The sequence below is a fragment of the Pelobates fuscus genome, chromosome 4, assembly GCF_036172605.1.
Source record: "Pelobates fuscus isolate aPelFus1 chromosome 4, aPelFus1.pri, whole genome shotgun sequence".
Classification (NCBI taxonomy): Eukaryota; Metazoa; Chordata; class Amphibia; order Anura; family Pelobatidae; genus Pelobates; species Pelobates fuscus.
Window position 1 is genome coordinate 24,888,302 of NC_086320.1, and position 25,894 is coordinate 24,914,195.

The following is a 25,894-nucleotide window of genomic DNA, read 5'->3' on the forward strand; positions in this document are numbered from 1 at the left end:
ACAACAATGGGAATATTATTTGTACAACCGAGGGGGGTAAAAGGTAGTTAGTGGGTAGGGAAGGAGTAGGGTAAGGGTGGGAGAGACAGCACTTCCATGGTGAGAGTTCACTGTCACTATGGTCTTGGTGTACATGCCAAAGGGTGTTTGGGACCCTGGCAGAAACTGCTAGGAGCCATTGTGATAACGGTGCTCTGTGGAAGTATGGTTGACAGATGATATTATGGTATGACAAGTGACATCATGGTAAGACCCATTCTGTACCATTTTGAACATGAACATGAACATTTTGAACTTATAAACGTTTTTGAACAGTTATGAACATTTATGAACATTCATGAACTCGGTTGTCGAGACTTTGAACATTGGCATTTAAGAGTCTGGTGTGGTGTGTTGTCTAGAAAGTTAGGTATTGCTGAATGTAAGGCCGAGGTGGGCATGGCTTGTGAGTATGGGCTCCCTGAGCAGCATTTATGTTTATTTATGTCCCAGACATAAATGGTTGTAGTTGTGGTGGGCAACATCGGTGCCTTCTTGGGTCTAATGTGTTTTGATAGCCATATTAAGGATAGGAGTGTATGTTCCCTCATTACATAATTGAGGTGATTTTTGTTGGAGTTGGGCTGGTACCATGCCATTTATATTGGCTGCCTGGTAGTATATGTGTAAGCTTTTTACATTCATCCCGTCATCTGCAGTTTTTTGGTAAAATGTATTTGCCGTTATTGTAGGAGCTTTGTACAGCTTTTGAGCATTTTTTTTAGCTTCTTTGAAATAGGATATGGAGATTTGGATTGGAAGGGTTTGAAATAAATACTGGAATTTAGGAATTTATCATCATTTTGATAGCTGCCATGCAGCCCATCCAAAAGAGGTATTTTCCTTTCCAATTAAATAGTGTTGTTTTTATTTCTCCCAATAGTTTGCAGTAGTTTGCTTTAGAAATGTGTTGAGTATTGGGTGTGAAGGTTATCCTTAGGAAAGTGAGTTTGTCCGTTCTCCAACCAAAAGGGTGTTAAGATTTTAGGCTTTGCGGCGTTTGTTTTGAAATGTTAACACCCTGTGTCTTGGACACATTTAATTTATAATACGAGCATTGGCTATATTCCAGTAGTATTTTGGTAACGGCAGGCAGGGATATATAGATATATATATTGTTAGGGTGAGAAGGACATCATCCGCAAACAACATAAGCTTGTATTCAGTGTTACTTTGATGCCATGAATGTCAGGGTTTTCTCTTATAAGTGACGTGAGTGGTTCCAGTCCTAATATACATAGTAAAGGTGAGAGTGGACAGCCTTGCCTACAACCATTGGAGATTTCAAAGGGGATAGAAGTGAAGCCACCTCCAGCTACTTTGGCAGCTGGGTTGCTGTATAGAGCTTTAACCACCAACAGAAATTCTTTCGGGAAATCATACTTACGCAGCACCGACAAGAGGAAGGGCCAGTGCAATCTGTTAAATGCCTTTTTCCGCAGAAATACACTGTCTCCCCCTCCCTGCAACGTCTGCACCAGGTCCAACACTTTTTGCGTGCCATCACCTCCCTGTCTGCTTTTCACAAAACCAATTGGGTGGTGATGTCTGCCATGAGCATGTTTGTCGGGGTGTTTTCTTGATGCAACATTGTTCAAAACGTTGTTTAGTAGTTGTGGGGCTAGTTTATTTACATATGTTTTGTAATAAATGTTCGGGAAACCGTCTGGTCCCGGTGATTTTCCTAGCGCCAGTAATGTAGTCATAATTTTTTGTTCTGTTATTGGAGATTGGAGGTTGTCTTTTTGGGCTTGGAAGAGGCTGAGCATTTTGATTTTGGTTAGGAATGGGTTAATTTCTTTGTTTGTGGGTTGGTGGAGTGTATCCTCCTCTTTTAAATTGTATAGTTTTTGTAGTATCGTGCTAGTTCAGTATTGTCTTGTGGATTGTAGAGTTTATTCCCTTTCTCAATTAGGACATAAGGGATTTTTGTATATGCTCTCTTTTGACATAGTTTAGTTGCTAGGAGTTTGGAAGTTTTATAGTTTTGGTGATATTCTATAATCTTTAGTTTTTACATCATATTTTGCCACGCATGACTGATTTATGCGCTTGCCACACTGATAAAGGGGACGTTCCTTTATTATTATTTATCGTGACATATTCTGTGAGTGTTTTTTCTACAGTAAGCTTGAATGTATCATCACGCAATACCGACTCATTGAGTAAGATTGACATTATGATTTAAGCGGCCATCTTGCTATACTTTTTAAATGTAAGAGCATCTTTAATAAACAGGAAGGAGACAAAACTTTCTCCCTCTTTATTTCTCACTGCGTGAGTGGGAGGGTAACGATATAGCATATAAAATCTGTGAAGGATCCCACACATGTGGGACACAAATGTAGTGCTGGAGAGGGAATACAAACTAGAATGGACCCATGGGCATTCAGTCCACTATTCCTGTTCTTCATGAGTGGCGTATTGAGAGTGTGATAAAACAGAGATGGAAGGCACACAGTTGTCTAACAAACCCTTAACAATCCTAATGGAGCTTTAAAATAAACTAGAAACAATTACTTTGATATCCAAAAGGCTCCTTTAAAAACAAAAACAAAAAAAAAACATGATCATCATAGACGTAGAGGAATTTTTAACCCCAATATTATTATTTTATTATTTATATAGCGCCATCAGATTCCATAGCACTGTACAATGGGTGGACTAACAGACATGTAATTGTAACCAGACAACTGGACGTACAGGAACAGAGAGGGGGAGGGCCCTGCTCAATGAGCTTACATTCTAGAGGGAGTGGGGTATAGTGACACAAAGGGTAGAAGTAGGGGTTCGAAGTAGGTTGTTTGAAAAGTATTAATTGAGGGCTTAGTAGGTATTTTTTGACAGTTGCAGGAGAGGAGTCATGGGAGGTGGGGGATAAAAACCTGCTTGAAGAAGTGAGTTTTCAATGATTTTTTGAGTGGAGACTGGGTGAAAACCAAAGTGATTAGATGGACAGTTCCAACCACAAAGAAAACTGGTCTAGTTGTTTTACATTATATAGACATTTAGTGTAGCCTCAGTTTGGTGATAATTCCTGGCTTGTTCAGTTTGTTTTGACCTCAGTGCAAATTGTCTGTCTTCACTCCTGTTGTTAGTTAAAAACTTTTCTTTTTTCACTTTGTATTTATTGGGTTTTTATACCCGAAGTATACCCGAAGACATCCATGTCTTAATCTGGGAATATATACATTACAGCAAAATCACATGGTGTCAACGAACACATCAGAGCTTAATAAAGTGTTTTTTTAACTGACCTGAATATATTGAATTGACTCAGATTGTTTTTGGACAAATTTGATATTACAAGTTCATCTTTAACCCCTTAAGGACCAAACTTCTGAAATAAAAGGGAATCATGACATGTCACACATGGCATGTGTCCTTAAGGGGTTAAGAAACTTATACTGTGTTTTTTGATAGAAACAATAACCTCACATCCTTTTTTATCAGATTATGCATTACGGTTTATAATTTTTACATACATCTTCTGATTAAGTGTGAGAAGGACTATCAAAGCACTAATTCATCATTTAAGTGTTTTAGTTATCAGAATTATTTTTTTATGATTACTTTCAAGGTTGATGACTCAGAAAGACCCATTGGGGGACGAAACATTCATAGTTACTTTTGATGTGTTCCAACTTCACTTATCAAACCTCCTTCATCATTAACCCTCTTTTCATTTTATATACATGGTTAGCAACCAGACAATTCAGCAACCTAACTTACTAAACACCAGCTTCAAATTCATAAAATGTAATACGTTTTAAAAAAAATACCACCTGACTTAAAGATTTCGTTTCAGTATATGATCACACATTGTATAAGCCTGCCATAACGCCAAATGTTGCTTTTAAATTATGTATATATATTGTGTTTTTTTAGTGCGTTGTTACAATTGTCACTGAACCGCCACCCCCAGTTCCACCAACACCTACAGGTCTACAACATCAAGGGACACAGAACACTGTCAATTGCTCTAATTGTCCATTCAGTGAAAAGGTAAGTGTATGAGGACTTTATCTTGTTTTACATAATAATGTGAATTAGCAAAGAAAACATTGACTTGCATATTCAGCTGCAGCGGTTGTCAAAATCCAGATTTATTGGTCATGTGAGGGTAATTTTTAATATGCAGCTTATCATGACATATTAGTCTTCAGTTCCCTTAGGTATTTTGTGTACATATAGTTGTTTATTAGATTTTATTGGGGAGATAGGCAATGATTTGTTATCATAAGTTTCATAATTTATTATAAATATAGCAAGTTATGTTACTAACCAAATGTATTTACAGAAAACTCTCCAAGAATAATGCATTATTATAACAAGTAGTACTGTACAAACAAAAATGGACATCTTTATTACCTCTTAAACATTTTAACATTTTATTTCAAAACATAAAAAGTTCTGATTGGCTTAAGAGGAATCTACACACCTGTTTTGGCAACTGCGATACAATCACAATAAGCACCTCACCCATTCAACACAATTCTCTCAGCCAAAATCCAGTTAGTATAGACGCTTCCTACACAGGTCTGGTGCAAGGAATTTAGCAGCCTTAGGCAAAAGAAAAATGTGCCGCCCCTTCCCCCCATATGTGCTGCCCACCATGTAACATCACAATGCCCCATCCATATGATCTGTCATATGAACCAACGCCAGTGTGTTACATTAAAATGTCTGCAGGGACAGGCTATAGACACCAGAACCACTAGATTAAGCTGCAGTTGTTCTGGGGACTATAGTGTCCCTTTAATGTGAGGTAAATTAGAGATTAGTGTCACCAGAAATATACTAGATTGCCTACTTACAACCAGATGAGGATGGTGTAGAACAGGCTCTCTGTCGGCTGTTTGTGACTGTGGTCACAAAAATCAATATTCTGGGGGGATGAGAAGCAGCTCCATTTTTGGGGGCCCCTTACACAGCTCAAGGTCTGGGCCCCAGGGCCTGATGGTGAGTATGCCCATAAGGACCACCCATAGAGGATCTAATGTGTGTGCTTATGGAATTTAGAGTATAGGGATACCAGTTTGTGTAGGTGATGCTGTGTGTGTGTGTGTGTGTGTGTGTGTGTGTGTGTGTGTGTGTGTGTAGTGGATGCAGTGTGTTTTTTGTGTAAAGGATAGAAAGCAGTGCGTGTTTGTGTGTAAGGCATGTATTGTGTGTGTAAGGGATGCATTGTGTGAATTTGTGTTTGCATGTGTAAGGGATGCAAGGTGTGTTTATGTGTATGTAAGGGATGCAGTGTATATGTCTGTAAGGGGTGCATTGATTGTCTCTAAGGGGTGAATTGAGTGTGTGTAAGAGAAGCAGTGTGTGTGTATGTGTGTGTGTGTGTGTATGTGTGTGTGTGTAAGGGATGCATTGTGTGTTTCTGTGTATGAGTGCAAGGGATGCATTGTCTTTGTGTGTAAGGGGTGTATTGTGTGTGTAAGGGATTCATTGTGTGTTTCTGTGTATGAGTGCAAGGGATGCATTGTCTTTGTGTGTAAGGGGTGCATTGTGTATGTGTGTAATGGATGCATTATGTGTTTGTGTGTAAGCAAAGCATGGTGTGTTTCTCTGTGTGTGTGTGTGTGTGTGTGTGTGTTTGTGTGTGTGTTGTGAAAGAGAGAGTTTGTGGGATTTGGATAGGGGCTGAGAGGGGAGCAGAAAAAATATGTTTTATTTTATATTTTGCGTCTTACATCCACCTTTAGTGTATCTCTTGCAAGCTCCTTGTTTGTCTCTTATCCCTACTCTTTGTATGTCTCCTACATCCTCCCAACTTCTTTGTGTGTCGTACTCCCCCAGCCCCTTTGTGCGTCTCCCTCCCAAGCCCCTCTGTGTGTCTCTTTCTCCCCTGCCAGCCCTTTTGTACTTCTCTTTCCACCCCTTCATTGGCCTCTCTGTGTGTTTTCTACTCCCCTGTCCCTTAATAATCTATTTCACTCCCACCCGTCCCTTGGTGGTCTCCTCTCCCCTCCCTGTCCCTTAGAGCTCTCCCCTCCTGTCCCTTACTGCTCTCTTCTACCCCCGTCCCTCAGTGCTCCCCCTGTCACTTAGTGCTCTCTCCTACCCCCTGTTCTTTGGAGCTTTCCCTCCTGTCCCTTAGAGCTCTCCCCTGCCCCTTAGTGGTCTTTCCTCTACTCCCCTGTCCCTTAGTGGTCTCTCCTCTCCCTCACCCCATTAGTGGTCTCTCCTCTCCACTCTCCCCCCTTGGTGGTCTCTCCTCTCCCTCAACCTTCCCAGGTGTTCTCTCCTTCCCACCTCCTCTCCTGGTGGTCTCTCCTCTCTCTTACCCCCCCTCACCAGGTGGTCTCTCCTTGCCTCAAAATAATGCTCAAAAAAGAAACAAAAGATTACACATGTAGTGTAACAACCTGGTAAAAATGTGAGAATGTGATATAATTCTTCCAAAATGGCACACACATAATCTAGAGCCCAAAAGAGATCAGATGAAATCTGTAGCGTATGTTGGATGGCGGCATTTTATGTAAACAAATATCGAAACAAATACAAACTAAATCACACCAAGAGGATTCTTCACCATACTTTATGTGATTTAATTTTTATTTGTTTCAATATTTGTTTTAATAAATTGCATTTGTACAATTACCCTGTGGAATAAGTGATTTTGGAATCATTATATCACATAATCAACACAGAGTTGCACTATATATATATTATCTTTTGTTTAATTTTTTAAGAATGTTGCACCTGTGCATCCCCACATAAAGAGTGAGTGATTTATTTACAACATACTGATGTTGGTTTTGTCATCTTGTCATAATAAGAGTGCTCAAACTCCCTTCCTATTTAATATAAGTAAAATACGAATAAAGATTACCTGCAATTGTCACAAGCGTCCTTCTGTACTCAAAGAGTCAACTGGATGCTCTAGACCAGTGGTTCCCAACCCAGTCCTCAAGTACCCCCTAACAGTCCAGGATATAGTGATTATCCAGTTGTGTCTAAAGTGTTTTAGAAAAAAAGAAAAATCACTTTAGACACAACAGGGTAATCTGTAAATCCTGGCCTGGTTGGGGGTACTTGAGGACTGGGTTGGGAGCCCCTGCTCTAGACCCATAAAATGTAACTCAAAGCTCAAAGCATGCACCAACATCCATTCCACGAATCATTAGAACATTCTGAGTCCTCAAAGAGGGAATGCTATATACTTTACAGTGTACTCACATAGTTGTTAAAATATTTAGCAACACTAGCACAAGTAGAACAAGCACTGCCATGTTTCTTAACCTTTTAATAACTTTCCATGTTTTATAGCAATGTGATCTTTAAATAAACACAGTTTGTGTTGGACTTGACACCGGTATAAGTCTGCTGATAGCCTGTTGGTGGAACACTCTGTAGGCAGAGGATAAACAAGTTTTAATTTGGGGGTTATGACATGAAAGTGTTGTTGGATCTCAAAGTTTGATTCTGAAGTACTGCCCAAACATCTGCCAAAAAACGAAATGATGGACATGGATAATTCAAGATAAAAGTTTCATCTAGAATAATGCTGACTGATGAATTTAGATCTTGAAAATGTCATAATACTGTGTATCAGTCTACGATAACATTTGTTTGGGCACACGTTTATTTACATTTTTGGACATGTTTTCTAATATCATTTGATTAACATTTGAAGACTGATCTAGTTTACTCTTTAGCTTTGCTTTAGAAATAATCTTCCTCAGTAGATTGTGTAACATTTTAACCTCTGACTAGACATTTTCATTGTACGCGTTCTCTGCTATTTTAGGGAGAGCAGGGACTTCCTGGTCCAGTTGGCCCAATTGGTTCAAAGGTTAGTATTTTGGTTCATTTGCTATTTTTCTTTAATGTTTTCCTTTTAAAATTGACTTTGAGCATTAGAAACTAACTGATCTAGAGACCAATGTCTGTACATTGAATCATGGTAGAAGATGCATTAGAAACAATATGCCTTGGAGATGCAACTGACATTAAAAAGGAGATAAAAGGACAGTGAGTTATAACCGACTTTAGGAGAGAGAATGGCACTGGGGCAATGAGAGGGTCTGGTTAATAATATATGTAACATGTTTGTTGAAATATTGTTCTTAAAGCATTGTTTCAAATCAATTACAGAAGATATCCCAAGGCAGAAGCACACACTAGACTCATTCTCTCTAATTTGTGGAATTTTCTGCAACTGTAGACTTTGCCAATAAATTAAGAGACAGAAATAGACATGGCAAGATAGACAAGAGAGTAACTAAAGGCCATGCTAAATGAAAAAGAAAATGCAATAGAAGTAGGACAGCTGGGAGAGTGAAAAAATAATTATATAGTATAGTGAAGGAACAGCCAAGGCAGTATGAGAGACAGAATGGTTTAGTGATGGCACAGCTGAGAGAGAATGAAACAGGGGGTGATATAGTGATGGTGGGAGAAAAACTGAAGGAGTGACAGAATGATATAGTGGCAGAACAGTTGAGAAAGAATGGACATAAGAAAATACTGGCATAGTTATGGGAATGTTGCGATAAAATAAAATGTGCTCTACAAGGTTGTAGTATAGAAAAAAAGGCAACGAAAGGACTGTGCTGTGCAAAGAGAAGGGGCACGTCGATCTATAGGATATGGATATAAAAGATTTGAAAGGTTCCAAAGATATTAAATATAACATGTCTTAACATTGTATTTTCTCGTTTTATTTTTTTTAGGGTGAATCTGGCAGCAAAGGGGCTGATGGAATTCCTGGTCTAAAGGGAGAAAAGGGGGAACCTGTAAGTTACTTTAAGTGATATTTTTTGTGATGACATGTGTAATTATTTTTATTACCTGAACCCAATGAGACACAAGAAGGTTCCTCAGGTGTCCGAATTTCATTTGACACTATGATACAGAATCCTGATTTGCTGTTTATAGAGCAGGTTGTTGATCTCTAATCTATTACACAGTCTTTTCCCTATAAGATTAATAAATGTACTTTGGGTAGTGGTGGCTGAATGGGGCTGCTGGGGGTGAAATTCACCACCAACACCTACACAGCGCCCCCATTGAGATGTGACAGTCTGTGCATGTGCTGCAAAATCGCTCTGTATCAAGTTGAAATTTTCTTCTTAGAAAGTCATCAGTGTCAGGATGTACGGACATATTCTGGCTCTTTCTGTTTAATTTATGGTATGTTGAGGAAGAGGGAAAACTGTGATACCTGCTGCAAAGGTCTTCTTCTCCCCCACTTACAAACACTTGGATGGAACTCTGGAGTCCTTGTGACTCTCTCCTCACCAGATGTCAGGCAGCATCTCAGTGCTATGTACCAATTCTTGACAAGAGGCTGATATATGGATAGAAAGCTTTTCTATAGAGAATTCCTTTTCTTCTAATTGGTTAAGACCCCTGTCCATCAAAACATTTTAAGCCAGAGATGAATCCCTTCTGCTGTGTAATTATCTCTAATTTTATCTAGTTTCTCCTTGTTCCAGCATTATTCTGCTCATTATTTCTTGCAGTTTATATGTGATCACCATGTAAATGAAATTATAAAAACACCATTGTTTATTAATAAACTTGCATAATGTTTTTAGCAAAAACTTGCCGACAAAGCATTAGAATGAGAATATTAATATATTTACAGAGAAATATGGTGAATTAAATTTTGCAAAGCATGCTTTAGGTTAATTAAAGTATAGTGGAACTTTAATGAATCGGGTAGAGAGGAATATTAAGTGAAATATATATTAAAGTGTAACTATCATTTTACTGAATATATTGTTCCTTTCCTCGCATGTTTTTTTATCGATTCATTTAGTATCTCTGCATTGTAGCCCAATCATATGCCTTATTCAATATTAACAAAATAAATGTATTATTTTTTTAAATCAATCAATCAATCAATCAGTAAAGAAAATAAATCAATACATTAATAATTAAACTTACTAGCTAAATAAATAGATATAAGTGCAAAGATGATTTTCATATACCCATATAATCTTATCCTAACGATACCCTACTCCATGTGCCTGTAAATTTGTAAATGCCTGAGCTGTGGATGAGGGTGTTTAGAATGAATGAAGTAATAGTTGCTTTAAATCAGTCTGGGGGTAATGTCAGCCCTTTGAGATGTGCCTTCCATCCAGAAACCACGTGTTTCCTAATCTAGAGCAGAGGTGGCTAAGTGAAAGGCTACAAAACACAAATACAGGTTGTGCCAAATTCAAAGTCCACTAAGTCCCCAAATGTTTGGGATTTTCTTTGACGGTAACCGTCCAGACTTCAGATAATTGGAGATACATGCAATAAAAGAGAGAATAACCAGTAATAGTGCATAGTGTCTGGTGCTAGGTGCAGGACATGCAACAGAAATATATATGGTATAGCACTCACATTTAATAGAACTATAAACCAGCTCTAAATAAAACAGCATACAGTGGTGCAATTCCCACTGATGGATAGGGGTCAGTCTCTCAGCATACCGATGAATATCTAATAAAAAAATATAAATAGAAGACAAAATAACTCACTATGATTAATGCAGTAATAAGTAAAAAGATAAGAATAGTCTACTCACATTTAAAAGAGCAGTAACACCATAGAGTAATTAATTAGCACTTGGGCAGTATAATCTACACCAGTAATATAATGTATGGTAGATACTCCAGGGGATGATCCTCTTGAGGGTATTCTTATCAGGTAAGTATTTAACAATATTGATGTGTCAGGAACAATAAAAAACGCAAAGGTTAAATAGAGCTTGATAGCTGGTTCTCAGAGTCTGCGTTGTACGCAAATATTTTCTAATAAGCAAAATTCCTCCTGAGCCACTAGGACACTCTGCCCTATCACTGGTTATTCTCTGTTTTATTGCATGTATCTCCCATTATCTGAAGTCTTGACGTTTATCAGCAAGGAACATTGCAATCATTTGTGGACTTATTGGACTTTGAATTTGGCACAACCTGTATTTACGTTTTGTACCATGTGTCCTCTTTTTACCAATAAGGTGTTAAGGGTATCCTTTACTATCAGTGTTTGAAGCCTGTTGCTCTACACAGTTTTATTGATATTTTAGCGCTTATCATACTTTCTGGTATTGTTGGTATCAAAGTGAAAGGCTAACTGAGAAAGATAGAAAATGTAGTTCACAAACACCAAGGAAGACAAGTATAGCCATCACTAGTCTAGAACTGTGTATATTTAATGCCATTTGGATTCCTTTTTCTGGTATCATTAAACCAATCAACACATTTTCTTCTGTGACTGGGGCAGTAATGTATATGATAAATAAATAAGATGAGCATACATAGATCACAGAGAAGGAATGATGACAAGAATACTGGATATGGTGGATAGATATAATAAAAAAAAAAGAAGAAGAAGAAGAAGAAGAGGAGGGAGGACCGAGAGTGGAGCAAAAAGTAAACATTGGAGGGAAACAAAATGGAGTAGTAAGGGATAGCAAGGATTGAAGAAATGGGTTAGGTTAGGAGAACCAGAGTGAGAAAGAATGAAAAAGAGGTGGTAAAGTGGGTTAATAAAAGAGTCAGATGCACTTCGAGAAATAATTAAAGGAACATGGGATTGCAAGAACTGGTTTAATTAGAGGGTAATACCGAACTGGAGGGATAACAAAACAGAGAGGGGAAAAAGACAGGGTGTGGAGATAAGATTAGTGAAATTAGAGATGAGAGTATGAAGAAAGGGATGGAACAGAAGGGATGCTTTAAGGAGAGCATGATAGACTTGGAGGAAGGTAGAATGGTGAGAAATGAGGCAGAGATAGCAGACTGTATATAGAACAGTTAGAAAACAAGTTGAATTGATGAGTAAGAGGCTCATAGAGTCCACAAATGTGTGAATAAGAAGGATTGGAGAGTGGTCAGAATGTGGTCATACTATGAATGAAATAGAGAAGTTAGAAGGGCAATGACTGTGGTAAAAATAGTGATATAAACAGAAATAAATCAGATACAAAAAAATGTTTTATATATAATGACAACATATAAACAAGGGGGGAACGTGCCTTAGCGGACCTGGACTATCTTCACTATCTTCTGCATGGAATTTGTTTTGATTGTTAGTACATTTAACAGACGTTTTGTTGCTGGCATCTATCTAAAACATTCCACCTTAGTTTATGTCCTTTTTGTGTCCTAATCAGGTTGGAGTTTTCATCTGAGACTGCTCATTCTTTAGTGGTTGAAACTAAATGCACCATGCACATCTCTAGACGGAGGTCAATGAGCTTTTAATGCCATTGGTTTTCTGTTTTGTTTTCCTTGCCCCTATCCTTTCTATCTGGAATAGTTAATAACCAATACACAGTACCCGATTCTTATGGTGCCGTGATTGTGAACATTCTTTCTCTTCTGTATCGATCGTTGTTCCTTTATTTGGTCATTTGATAATTGGTCATGGAACTGTAAAAACCGCAAATGTTTAATATTAATATTATTTTTTATTGCAGGGAACAGGCCTTGCTGCAAAAGGAGAGAAAGGAGACCAGGTAATAAACCAATCTGATTGAAAATACACATTACTCCCGCACTTCATATGTCCATGTTCCCTGCCCACCATTAATGAACAGCCTCAATATAGATTCTTCATATATAGGCTTTTTGTTTGAAGTACTGTAATACCTTAATTAGAGAGCTGACGATCTTATTTGTTCTGTGATGTCAAGCAGTAGAATCACTGAGTTTCTGAGTGGCTAGAGGCTACACAAACTCACGTGTGGTCTGTGCTACACATGTGGGACACCGATGGAGGTTCAGCATGTATTCCAAATAACAAGTGAGGTAGTCTTACGATGTGGTACAATATTTAGCAAGCATCAGGCTTTCCCAAACTCCGGCCCTCCAGATGTTGCTGAACTACAACTCCAATGATTCTATGAATGAAATAGATAGGCTGAGAATCATGGGAGTTGAAGTTCAGCAACATCTGGAGGGCCGGAGTTTGGGGAAGCCTGCATTAAATCAATGGGAAAATGAAAACGGTTGCTGTCAGTTGCCATAGTTTAGACTGATGGAAGGAATCTAGAGCACCCTAACTGCCAATATATGCAAGCAGACTACTAACACACTTTAACAAGTTTCTTAAATTCTTACATTGGGCTTCAATGTGTAAATGGCTGTAAAATGTACGCAGAATTATTCCTGCTGTGTGTTTTCCAATAAATAGTCGAAATACCCAACATTCAGAAATATAGAACAGAGGGGATTTTGTACTCCCAGCTCCATCCTCCATGTGACTGTGGCTTCTCAAATGCCTGGGCTGTATATGAAGTTGTTAATGCATTAAATCAAGACAGTCAGAAATCCACTAATGATATAGAAAATAACCTATTAAAGATGATCTGCAGAGATTCGTGGAAATTGCACTGCTGAGCGACACCTGTCACCATGTGAATGTTGGCACATGAAATAGTTGCCTCTGGAAAGTAACTCCCACTAATCCCAGGCAGCACTGGGACATACACTTACAACAAAGTTCTCTCTGTGGCTGTCTGAGGAGTGGCCAGTGGAGTTATCACTAGGCTGTAATGTAAACACTGCATTTTCTCTGAAAATACATTGATTACTGCAAAAAGCCTGATGGGAATGATTATATACACCAGAACTAATGTAATCAGCTGTAGTTGCTCTGGTGACTTTAGTGTGCCTTTAAATTAGACACTTTGCCCAAAGTATTGCTGCCCCTGCTTTCCATTTCCAAGCATTAAACCTGGGAAAGCAGTTGCTGAGTGCTGTACTTTATGATGTATAGATTTCCCTTGTTAAATACACAGTTTGCGTTATTTTAGGAAAAGAGCCTCTGCCCCACTCTGCTGCAGCTCGTAAGGTTATCTTACCCTTTCCAAAAACAACCGGATTAAATAACATCTTAAAAAGCAGGAAATATTATCTACCTTACCGGCAATACATCTTTCTCCTAGTTCCCTATTTGACAGTCTGCATTTTAAGTTGTTGGGCTGCCACTAACACAGTAAATAACATTGTTATAAAAGCTGAAATGGGCATTAAAAAAAAACAAAAAAACAAATACTACCAACTAGAAAAAATAGGTAAATCATAAATGACCCCAAAAGTCACTGTCGTTGGCTGCCAAATGCACTGGGAAGGACAGGAAATTAGTCATCTCACATTAACAGTTTAGTAGTAAGAATATGTTAATATGATATAGTATTGGATATTTAAATAAAAATAATTTAACAATGTTTTCTGTAGATTGTCCACTTTAGATTTTGGTCACAAGTCATTACATAAAATAACATTAAATATCTGGTTCTTTTTCTGTTTGCATATATGAGTTTTTTAAAAATTTCTTACGCTTTCTTAACGAAAGAAAAACAAACAAAAGGGCTTTCTTGGTAATAAGGGTTCTGGTCACTATCTGCTGTGTGTTTAAAAGCAGTTCTAATACCGGGTGCTATGAACCAGTTGAAAATCAATCTCTGTCCGTCTGCCTAATGTTTCTTTTCAATGTGAAGTGCCTACTCTTGAAAGAATTGTAATTTAGAGCAGGTATGGCACTTTAAAATATTTCACGTACAGAATTCTATTGAAGTGTAATTTACCTGGCTCCTAAAATATGTCTGCATGGTTCTGATATGGTTCAAATATGTGTTGCATCTTTTGGCAAGGAGTCTCAGGACAAAACCAGAAACACTGTATGGTTGTTTTGAAGAAGGCTGGTAAAAAAAATAAAATAAAAACCTACAGGCTCATAGATACGCTGCAAACAGAATTTTCCAATCATTCACACCATGAAATCTCTCTGTCAGCCCCGTAATAACAGTATCAGAATATGCTCTACTACTGGAAGGTAATAAATTAATGTCACTTACTGAGAGGTCCTGGCATTTAGAGATAGGTAGGACAGTGAACGCAGGCCGAGACGCAGGCCAAGACAAACAACAACATAAGGAAACTTTTAAAGAAACCAAATATTTCTCACCATCCTCTTGTAAAAGACAAATGCTAAGTTTTCCCTATATCATTTATTTTCCATTATTTATAATGCTTTATGTACTCTCTATCTCTGTCAAACTCTCTTTTTATATAAGGGTGGACTGTAGGAGAATAATTCTATTGAGGGTTTCTGGAGGCACCATAATTATCCACAAGCAAGTCAAGCATTTTATGAATGTTTTCTAGAACCATAAAATGGCATTATCTTTCCTTAATACGCATTCATGTCATTCACAGCTTGTACCATGGCTCCAACTAATCTCAGGTAGTTCAGGCTGGAGAGAGGCTCGTCTGCAGTTAGAACTTTTTGCCATTTTGTGTTCTAGAATAAAAACTCCTGCTTGCACTATTACTGAGTATTACTGAGTATGTGGTCGTTGTGTTAGTATTTTTATGCTATATATCTTTGTTTTGACAAGCACATCAAATATCAAAAAACATTTTTTTATTTTTTTTAAGGAACAGTGCTGAATATGTAGACTGTATGAAGTTAAAAAAAATTATAATAAATGATAAAACGGTAAAATGATCCTGGAAAGAGGCAAAGCTCGAGTCGGATTAAAAATTTCAATTTTACAAATAGATCCGATGGGAAATCAGTAAAAGTGTAGCAGTGTGCAGTGTAATGCTTATTCTTTTATAAAACATTTTAAATTAAATATATTGTAACATTTAAATAAAGCGTAAGTGATCTCAAAGGACACTGGCTTTATTTATCTTTTAAAGCCGTGGTAACGGAGGCTTTGCGAAGAGAGAAATTAACACTATAATGGTCTTATAAGATATACTAAATATATCACATATTAGAATTATATAGTATATATGTGTATAGCATAGGAAACACTACTTTCTCATATGTATATTTGGAGTTAAAATACATACCAAATATAATAACATAAATAATAATTAATAAGAAAGACAGTGTAATATCAAAAGAATGGGGTGCATGGTCTGAGCTCTGTTGCATCAAATCATGTACTTACCCACATACACTGCCCCCACGTGGAAGTCACACACATCGTTGGGCTCCCAAAGAGCCTCCGGCACCTCCATGGGCTCACCTAGTCACCCCATCAAATTATAATCACCCCACAAGCTTTGGAGGAATTGGGCATCTCAGACTGCCTGTTTGTCAAGTTCCCCGCTCTCCAAAAAAGGGAGGGAGGCTTCCCCTCCTCAGAACTCTGGAGCCTTACACTAGGTGACCCTTCTGAGGAATCTCAATACAAAGGCTTACTTAAAGGCAGTAAATGATGACCTAGGCTCCTCCATTACGTTAAAGCTCCACATGGTGAGAGTGGAGATAAAGGGCCATGGCACCAAAGTGGCACACCTGGAGACGGACTGTGAAAACTTGACTGTAGCTCTGTCACAAAAGTGCAACATTGTGCTGCTGGCGTGGCACTCTTAAGCTGGAGCCACTGACTCTGCTATGATCCCCATTGGGCTTTGCTGCCACTACCATGATGGATGTGCTTCCTGGTCTCTACATAGAGCAAGAACCTATACTCCCGACACCAGTGCAGCCAATACACAGCTGTCACTGTGTATGTTTTTTGTATATATTTTTCTCACTTACATCTAATCCTATTCCCATTACCTCACTAGCCTCAGGGTACCACTACCCCTTTCTCTGAGCCCACACCTCACCTATTGAGGGAAAGAATAACATGTAGAAGGACCATTGCCTTTACTCAGCAACCACTGACCATACTTTCTGTGAAATATGGCAGGCTGAATGAACCAGAAAAGAGATCATGTGCATCACGAGATTTTAGAGCACAATGAACCTTGGTAGTATTTGTTCAGGACACACACTTTAGAGAGGGTGCCAGGCCGAAATCTGTGCCAGGCCGAAATCTGTGAACTCACAGAGAGCACACTGTTGTTGGGAGGAGACTATAATGTTGCCGTGTACTCACTGTTGGACTCCTCCACCATGTCATCCTCTCTTCCCAGAGTGAGCCTGCATTACATTAGAGCATTGCTTCACTTCACTCACACCAATTGGTTGACTGCTATGGGCCTACCCATGCTGACGAACGTGACTACACATATGCTTTACCATCTGCACCAACTGATATTGACTACCAAAGAGACTGCCACAAGGTAGAACCATGAACCAATCACCATACAAGTTACTTTCCCAGTCACAAGCCAACCACTGATGGCTTAATGACGATCGATTCTTTAATTTATGCAATTTTTGTTACAATCTACAGTTCGGAATTTGTCTGCAGAACATTATCTACATGTTAACAGGTAGCTGGCAGATGTTTCACAATCACATTGTAGAAATGTTCACATCATTTCAAAGTGCTTGATGGCAATATTCTGAGATTTCATTCTGAAACAGAATATTGTTCTGATCTGTAACATTCTGGCTTTAAAAAGAAATCCACTACACATTCATAGCACATTTATATCCGTTAAAGCAAAAACATGATGAATGCGAATTCCTGGGGTTGAAGTTGCCTACAACTGAAGAATATATTCTAGATGAATACAAAATGTAAGATGAAGGAAACTTGTATGTTTTTTTAGTCAGTACATTTACGAAGCGGTTCCTGTATTTAATACTGTATTGCGCCTTCACAAAAAAAACCTCAAGAATATGTAGATCTATATATTAAAAACTATCGAACTATAAAGGAAATCTATAATTGTGCTTTATTTCATTGAATACTATTCGGAATATTGTACATCTTAGTAAAGTATAATATAGACAGACAGAGATATATAGATCGATAGATAGACAGACAGATAGATAGATAGATAGACAGATAGACAGACAGACAGACAGACAGACAGATAGATAGATAGATAGATAGATACATAGACAGATAGCTAGGCAGATAGACAGATAGATAGACAGATAGCTAGGCAGACGGATGGATGGATGGATGGACGGACAGACGGACAGACGGACAGATAGATAGACTATATGTAAAATTGCTTTTACAGTGGCAACAATTGAGTTTAATAATATAGAGGATATAAATAAATCACGTCACTATGCTATATTAAACATTAAGGGACATTTCAAGCTGGAGTTGTCATGTTCTTTGTTCAATGCATTAAATAGATATATGCCCAGCAAGACTTTCTCGAAGTTGCATTTCAGAGGCCAGCTTTCTCCTGTTAAAAACAGCTGTTTTATTTGAACAAAAAGGGACACAACTGAGGTTGGGGTTTAGTGGCAGGAAGGGTGAGCTTATGGAATAAAACAATGTATTATTGAAAATCTAATGTTTATTTTAAAATCCCACCTAACATCACTAACTATAACGTAATGTGGACAGCAGTGAAATGCTGAAAGCATAGAATCACTCACTCCGGGCGGCTCTAAGCCCACTACTGCTGTCCCAGTTGCTCCTAGACTATCAAAGCTGCCCTGGTTGCTCTAAGCCTATAACTGCTACCCGAATTGCTCTAAGCCTATCGCCACTGTCCTGATAGACATAACTGACAATGGTAAAGCAAAGTGTAAATTACCCATTATCAAGTCGGCTAATGAGAAGACCATCGCAGGTTTTTGTAAAACATTGTTTGCCAAAAAATACAGGGTGATAAAACTGTTGGCAGCATAAATTACTAGAGCAAAAAACAGGTCGCTAGAGTATTCTGAGAACGGACAGCAGCTGAAATAGCCTGCCCTTCGGTGGGTCCCCGCTCAGAACTCAAGCTGGTTTTAGCTCACCTTGTGCCATTACAGAGAGAACATATCTGAAGCATATCAGACTGGTCCCACCCATACGGGCAGTCCAGATCCAAAATGCCAGCGATCGTCTGGGGTTGCTGTATCTCTCGTGCAGAGGGAACTTGCTGGCATTTTGGATCTGGACTGCCCATATGGGTGGGACCAGTCTGATATGTTTCAGAGATGTTCTCTCTGTAATGGCACAAGATGAGCAAAAACCAGCTTGAGAACTGAGCGGGGACCCACCAAAGGGCAGGCTATTTCAGCTGCTGCCCGTTCTCAGTATTCTCTTGCAACCCATTTTTTTGCTCTCCACAAGTTTAAAGGGACAATCCAGACGTGGACCCCTTGCTCACGGTGCCTAGGGAGATATTAGCTATGCCTCACTGATGATGCCTAACATGGCTGAAACGATCGTCTGGGGTTGCTGTATCTCTCGTGCAGAGGGAACTTGCTGGCATTTCGGATCTGGACTGCCCATATGGGTGGGACCAGTCTGATATGTTTCAGAGATGTTCTCTCTGTAAAGGCACAAGATGAGCAAAAACCAGCTTGAGAACTGAGCGGGGACCCACCAAAGGGCAGGCTATTTCAGCTGCTGCCCATTCTCAGTATTCTCTTGCGACCCATTTTTTGCTCAGCATAAATTACTAGGTTACTTAGTAACTCATTAGTAATTATGTTTCTCAGAAAGCAGTGTTTACTTTTTTACATTTTTTTTGTAGTTTTACTAAATAAATGGTAATAATACTGTTAACATTTCTATTTTTTCAGGGTGAAGAAGGAAAACAAGGACTTACTGGCATCAGAGGTGAAAAGGGTGAAAAGGTAATGGAAGTTTAGGGAAGTCTATTGAGGACTTTATGTCCTACTTGCTACTTATAATATATATTTTTTTTGTATATGTGGATTATACATATCAAATTGCTTGGGTATATTTTATAACAAAGCTGAATTAACAGGTTGCCACATACTTTTGTTTTTTTTGTTTTTTTTGGTAAATATCATTTTATGGTTATTTCTATAAAGCTTGAAACTTGGGACTCGTAGGTCCTGGAAGGAATATGAAAATTGTTCGACAATTTGAGAGTATATATAAGAACATTTGTTATAACTGTAACTATTGGAGACGCGCTAGTCTCAAAAAAGTGAACAATCGGCATTCAAGGGGACATGCAGGTCTCAGAACCAAATAACAAGAGAAAAACATAAGGGACCAATATTGTGTAAAGCCTTTACATACATCATGTCGCAACACAACCTGCATGTAACCCATAGGGCATTATATTTGTCTTTGAGCAAGAAGTTATTCTAAGGATTTAATACTCAGAGGACAACAATATGATGTATTCTCAATCCCTACCCCTGAGGTCTCCTATCTAGTTCCAATCTCAGTACTTCTACTACCCAAAGTGCCAGGCCGAGTGATAAGGGTCGCCCTCATCATTTCTTTGTATGTCTAGTTCATTCCTGAGAAGCTATACTATTTCCACCATGTGGCAGTGGAACCAAGGTCATCTTGGCACCCTGTTAATGCAACTTTGTTATAAAATATACACAAGCAACTTGGCTCGGCCGTTGTTGGGCAGACTAGATGGGCCGAATGGTTCTTATCTGCTGTCACATTCTATGTTTCTATGTCAGAAGGGTTTCACTTGTGTGCCTGCTACTGGGTTATACTGTTTTTTTGTGTAATAAAAACATCTTGCATCTTACCTTGTCTCTGTCTTCCTAATGCAAGAGGGAGGGAGGCAAAAACATGAGAAACAAACAGTTGTGTATTGTACATAAACCATGTGCATCCCCAGTTTCACCACACAGCTTTCTCAGGTCATAAGCAGTATAGATGGATAGATTGGTGTATGGATGGATGGATGGATAGATAGATGACATTGAAAACCACCTATAGTTTTTTTCCACATAATATACTGTTCCATTTTTATTTATTTGAAAAGTTTAGAAAATAGAATTTTAAGGAGGAGTTGAAATAATGCATAATGATAATCAATGTAGTATATATCTTCAAACCGAAATTAATTTCGAATGGAACATGAGTGTTACTGAGTTACTATAAAATAAAAAAAATAAAAAAACATCTGTTAATCTTGTCACAGATCTCCAAATATTCTATTCTATTACTGTTTTCCCAAATGGATATTTATTTTCTCAATTTCTTTTTAAATTTAGGGATCGTTGGGTCCACCAGGTGGTTTTGGAAGAGACGGAGCAAAGGGAGAGAGAGTAAGACAAATCATAAAATATAACACAGTTTTAGGAAACTTGCCAATTACCTATACATTATTCTTATTTATAGACTGCCAACAAATTCAGCAGAGCTGTATAATAAGTGGACGAACAGACAAGTATTTGCAACCAGACGAGTTGAATGCACAAGAACATAGGGTGTTGCAGCCCTGCTCAAACAATCTTATATTCTGGAGGGAGTTTCGCAAAGAGATACGTTTAGAATATATGTCATGTAGAGGAAAAAGTAGATTACTAGAATAGATAAAGGGTTAGGTTTTTTGGATGACACAGTTGCAGGAGAGGAAGCAGGGTGGGTTATAAAGGTGCGTGGTGGGTAGACAATTACATGATTTTGCTATTACATGACGAAAAGTCATGATTTTATTAAAGACACGGAGGCGAGTATTGCATATCCCTTTCTTTACTGTTCACAAATAGCAGCAAAGGAAACAAACAGAATGAAAAAAGAATGAACATGTGATAACATAGGCCCCTCCCCGCTCAGGTCCCAGTATAACAGGCAGCACTTCCCTTCCATTTCCCTCTTTCTGCAGATGCGACCAAAGAACAATGTCCATAACGAGAGTAGTGTGAGAATAAAGTCCCAAGGTAAGAGCATAAAACCGAAGAAGGTAGAACATCAAAAACTGGGAAGCTTGACCATAGAATCCATAGGACCAATGGAGAACAGCGGGAAGAGACCAATAAACCGGACCATTGCTAGCTGTCTTGCCGGATTAAGCTGTGAAGATATAAAGGAACAGGAGCCAATAGGTTAAAGTCGATACTTGCAACTAGTTTCAAGGTTACACCAGTGAGGACAAAAGACCCCCGTATGTACAGTCCCACAAAACAATTGATATATCCAGTATTATTGAAACAACAATGTCTAAGGATGGCCCCACTTACCGTATTGGACCATACTATGCGGTGTGTCGTGGTATGAGTAATTCTGGGGGGGAAATATATTATTACCAGTGTGTTAGAACAGCAAAAAAGGGTGGGACAATACTCGCCTCCGTGTCTTTAATAAAATCATGACTTTTCGTCATGTAATAGCAAAATCATGTAATTTTATAACAAGACACGGAGGCTCATATTGCAAGTTTAAAGCTGATCCATTACCGCAGCGAATGTATGTGGGGCCGGCCGAAAGTAGAATTCTCGGAAGGTAGACTCCCTAGACCAGTCAGCTGTCCTCATAATGTCTTCTAGGCGTGCGCCTGCCGACATCATAGAAGAGGCTGGTGCCCCCCGTACTGAATGGGCGCCAAATACCGTAGTATCAATGCCTGCTTGGGCCAGCAGCCATTTCACCCAGCGTGACAAGGTAGTGCTAGAAACTGGATGAAAAGGAGGACGGAAAGATAAAAACAACTGAGGAGAGACGGTAGAGCGGTGTGGTTCGGTGCGAGTTTCATATTCGCGAAGGCAGGTCACTGGGCATAGTGAAGGAGAAACTAGGGTTGATACCGCTTTGATGGAAGTCTTAGTCCGCCTGCTGATGTTAAAAGTTACCCCGTCCGGGGTATATGACTTGGCATCGAAGTCCAGTGCACTGACATCCGAGACTCTCTTGCATGAGATGAGGCAGAGCAGGCAAACCAATTTGGCGGACAGCTGTTTGAGGGAGAGTCCTGCGTTAGCGGGCCAGGATGAGAGGAAAGCCAATACAACTGAGACATCCCAGGTCGTGGAGTAGCGGGGCCTGGGTGGTCTTGAAAATCTAGAACCCTTGATGAGTCGGCACACTAGGGGGTGTTGTCCCGCGGGGCGGCCCTCGAAACCTTGGTGAATCGCTGAGATAGCGGAACGGTAAAGGTTAATAGTCCTGTAAGCCTTACCGGCTTCGAAGAGGGACGTCAGGAACTGCAGGATCATTTTTACAGAGGCCGAAACGGGATCCTCGTTCCGAGCCATGCACCAGCCAGCCCAAGCTCGCCAAGCTGACCCATATGCCCGTCTAGTGCCGGGAGCCCATGCTGCTGCCAATAAGTGTCTAGTTGTGTCCGAAACTCCTTGGATTTCCCAAGGTCCCCGGAGATCCGCCATGCCAGAAGTGGGAGAGAGCCCTCTAGCCGGAGGGGATGATAGCGTCCCGTCGGGTCTTGCAGCAGGTCGTGGTGTCCCGGCAGGAGTCGAGGGTAGTCCAACGTCATCTCGAGCATTTGGGGAAACCATGACTGCGTTTCCCAGAATGGGGTGACCATGACCAGTTCCGCCCGGTGTTTGCGGGCCTGCAGGAGTGAGCGAGGGATCATGGAAAACGGGGGGAAGGCATAAAGGAGGCCTCCCTTCCAATCTTGTAGGAAGGCATCCACTGATTCCGCCATTGGGTCCGGCCTCCAGCTGAAGAAGCGTGGGAGTTGGGCATTGAGCCGGGAGGCGAAAAGGTCTATGGTAAATGGTCCCCAGAGATATGATATATTGGAGAACACCTTCCTGGCCAATCTCCAGTCGCTGGTGTCTGAGAGATAACGTGAACCCCAGTCCGCCTGGACGTTGTGCAGACCAGGTAGGTACTCCGCGTAGACCATCAGGTTCTGTTCCAGGCAGAATTCCCAAAAGTCTTTCGCCAATCTGGCCAGGACCGCCGACTGTGTACCACCCAGGTGGTTGACATATCTCACCGCCGAAACATTGTCCATGCGGAGCCGAATACATGATAGGGCACGGTCCTTGGCAAAGCTGCGGATGGCGAAGGAGCCTGCCAGAAGTTCCAGGGCATTGATGTGTAGTCGGGATTCGGACTCCGACCAACGGCCCCCAGTTGAGACTCCCTCGCAGTGGGCTCCCCAGCCGTGTAGACTCGCATCCGAGTCGATCGTGAATTCTGGCATTGAGCCGAAGATGGCTTTGCCATTCCATGCGAACAGGTTGAGAATCCACCATCGCAACTCGTCTTTCGTCTCGTTGTCCAGTGATACCAGATCCGCGTAGGATGCCCCGGCTCTTAGGTGAGCGATCTTTAGGCGCTGTAGCGCTCGGTAATGGAGTGGGCCTGGGAACACGGCCTGGATTGAGGAGGCCAGCAGGTCTATGAGGCGTGCCAGTTGGCGTAAGGTGAGCTGGGGCCGGATAAGGGCTCTGCGTAACTCTTTGCGGATGGATCAAATTTTGGACATCGGGAGGCTCAGCGTTGCTGCCCCCGAATCCACTTGGAATCCTAGGAATTCCAAGCGGGTGGCGGGGGTCAGGCATGACTTCTCCCAGTTGATTATGAAACCTAAGCGTGACAGGAGGTTTATGGCTAGCTGTAGATGTGTGAGGAGGGTGGAACGCTCCTGAGCCATGAGGAGAATATCGTCTAGGTAGACGATTAGTCGAACTCCTCGACTGCGTAGCCAGGCCATAACAAGTCGTAGAAGCTTTGTGAAACACCACGGGGCTGAGGATAGGCCAAAGGGTAGGCAGGTGAACCGCCATGTTTTGTGCCGCCAGTAAAAGCGAAGGAGGTCCCGAGATGCCTCCGCTATTGGCACTGTCAGGTACGCGTCTTTTAGGTCTAGTTTCGCTAGCCAATCTCCGTGGAGGAGGGGATCCCTTAGCAGGTGAATACCCTCCATCTTGAAATGGCGGTACCTGACTACGGCATTGAGGGGGCGCAAATTTATGACTGGCCTCAATTGGCCGCCTTTCTTTTCCACTAGGAAGATATTGCTTATTACGCCTGCAGGGTTGGGGGGTGCTAGTTCTATAGCCCCTTTGAACCGGAGGGTTGAAAGTTAATCGTCAATCCGTCCGCGATCCTGGAGGGAAAAGCGGATCGGTCGAGGAGGGGGAATGTGTATGGGGTGGCTGGTGAGTTCTACATTGAAACCCCGAATAGTGTTCAGTACCCAGGGATCTGAAGTGATTTATGACCAGGCTGGGAAAAAATGTTGGAGTCTGCCCCCTACGTAACCCGGAGAAGAAATGTGTGGTATGAGGTAACTCACCGTATGGTCGTCTTGAGCTTGGGTTACCCCGAAGGCCTCTGGATCGCCATGGACGTCCGCGGGATGGAAAAAACATGGGGCGGGAGGCCTCTTGGTATTGGTTATGGTGTTGAAAGGAGCCTCTTCCCGTGCCACGGGATTGGGGGTAGCTGCGGCCGGACAGACGGCTCCTGAGTCTGCCGGCCCTGGTAGAGACCCGCCCCTGGAATACTCGCCTCATGGAGGCTTGGGCCTTGTCTAAAGCCGTGAATGCTCCCACAAAGCGCCCTAAATCTTTAATGAAGGAATCTCCGAAGAGGAGTCCTTGGGCGTCTTTGCCCGCTTCCGTAAGGGCGAGGTTGGCCAGTTTGGGCTCAATTTTGAATAATATGGCTTTACGCCTTTCTATAGATAGGGAGGTATTTACACTCCCAGCAATACAAATTGCTCTCTGGACCCAACCTCTAAGGTCTTCAGGGTCGACCATGCGGTTTTCCGCTCTGGCGTCTTCCGCCAAGTCAAATAATTTGGCCAAAGGTCCGAATATGTCCAGGTGCTTGTCCTGGCAGGACTTCAAAGCGGACTCCATTCCTTTACGGGGATTCCAGCCCATTTTAGTGAGGAACTGGGTCATTTTGGGGTCAACCTCTGGGGTGTCACAAACCTTGTTGGGCACCACAGGCCTAGGACACTCCGCCCTCAATTTGTTGCGGGCCGCCTTGCTTAAGGGTTTTCTGACCCAATTTTCCAGGTATGTGGCAACGTGGTCAGCCGGGAGCCACTCCGCCGACCTCGGATGGTGTAGGTCATCCGGGTCGAAGAGTGGGACCCCCGAAGGATCCACGAGGGAGGGCCCCGCAGCCGCGGGGTTCCTGGTCCCTGTCTCGCCTCCGGGCATCTCTGCCTGAGCAGAGGAAAGGAGGTCAAGAGCGCCATCGGCGGCATCCGCATCAGAGTCGGTATCCGACTTGTTCATAGCCTCCTCATTTGACCCGATTTCTGAGTCGGTGTCGCTCTCAATCTGTGCTCTGGCACATTTCCATAGCCGCGCCCGTTCT

General features: G+C 41.0%; 1 protein-coding gene across 2 annotated transcripts in view; it reads left to right on the plus strand.

Annotated features, from left to right (window-relative positions):
* Window positions 1–25,894, plus strand: part of COL22A1 (collagen type XXII alpha 1 chain) — a 321,826-nt gene that overhangs the window by 146,422 nt on the left and 149,510 nt on the right. For both annotated transcript variants that reach the window (XM_063451032.1, XM_063451033.1), the window contains exons 9-14: window positions 3,928–4,044; window positions 7,796–7,840; window positions 8,721–8,783; window positions 12,467–12,505; window positions 19,447–19,500; window positions 20,860–20,913. In XM_063451032.1, coding sequence (XP_063307102.1) covers window positions 3,928–4,044; window positions 7,796–7,840; window positions 8,721–8,783; window positions 12,467–12,505; window positions 19,447–19,500; window positions 20,860–20,913 — 372 coding nt within the window. The remainder of the gene's footprint in view (window positions 1–3,927; window positions 4,045–7,795; window positions 7,841–8,720; window positions 8,784–12,466; window positions 12,506–19,446; window positions 19,501–20,859; window positions 20,914–25,894) is intronic.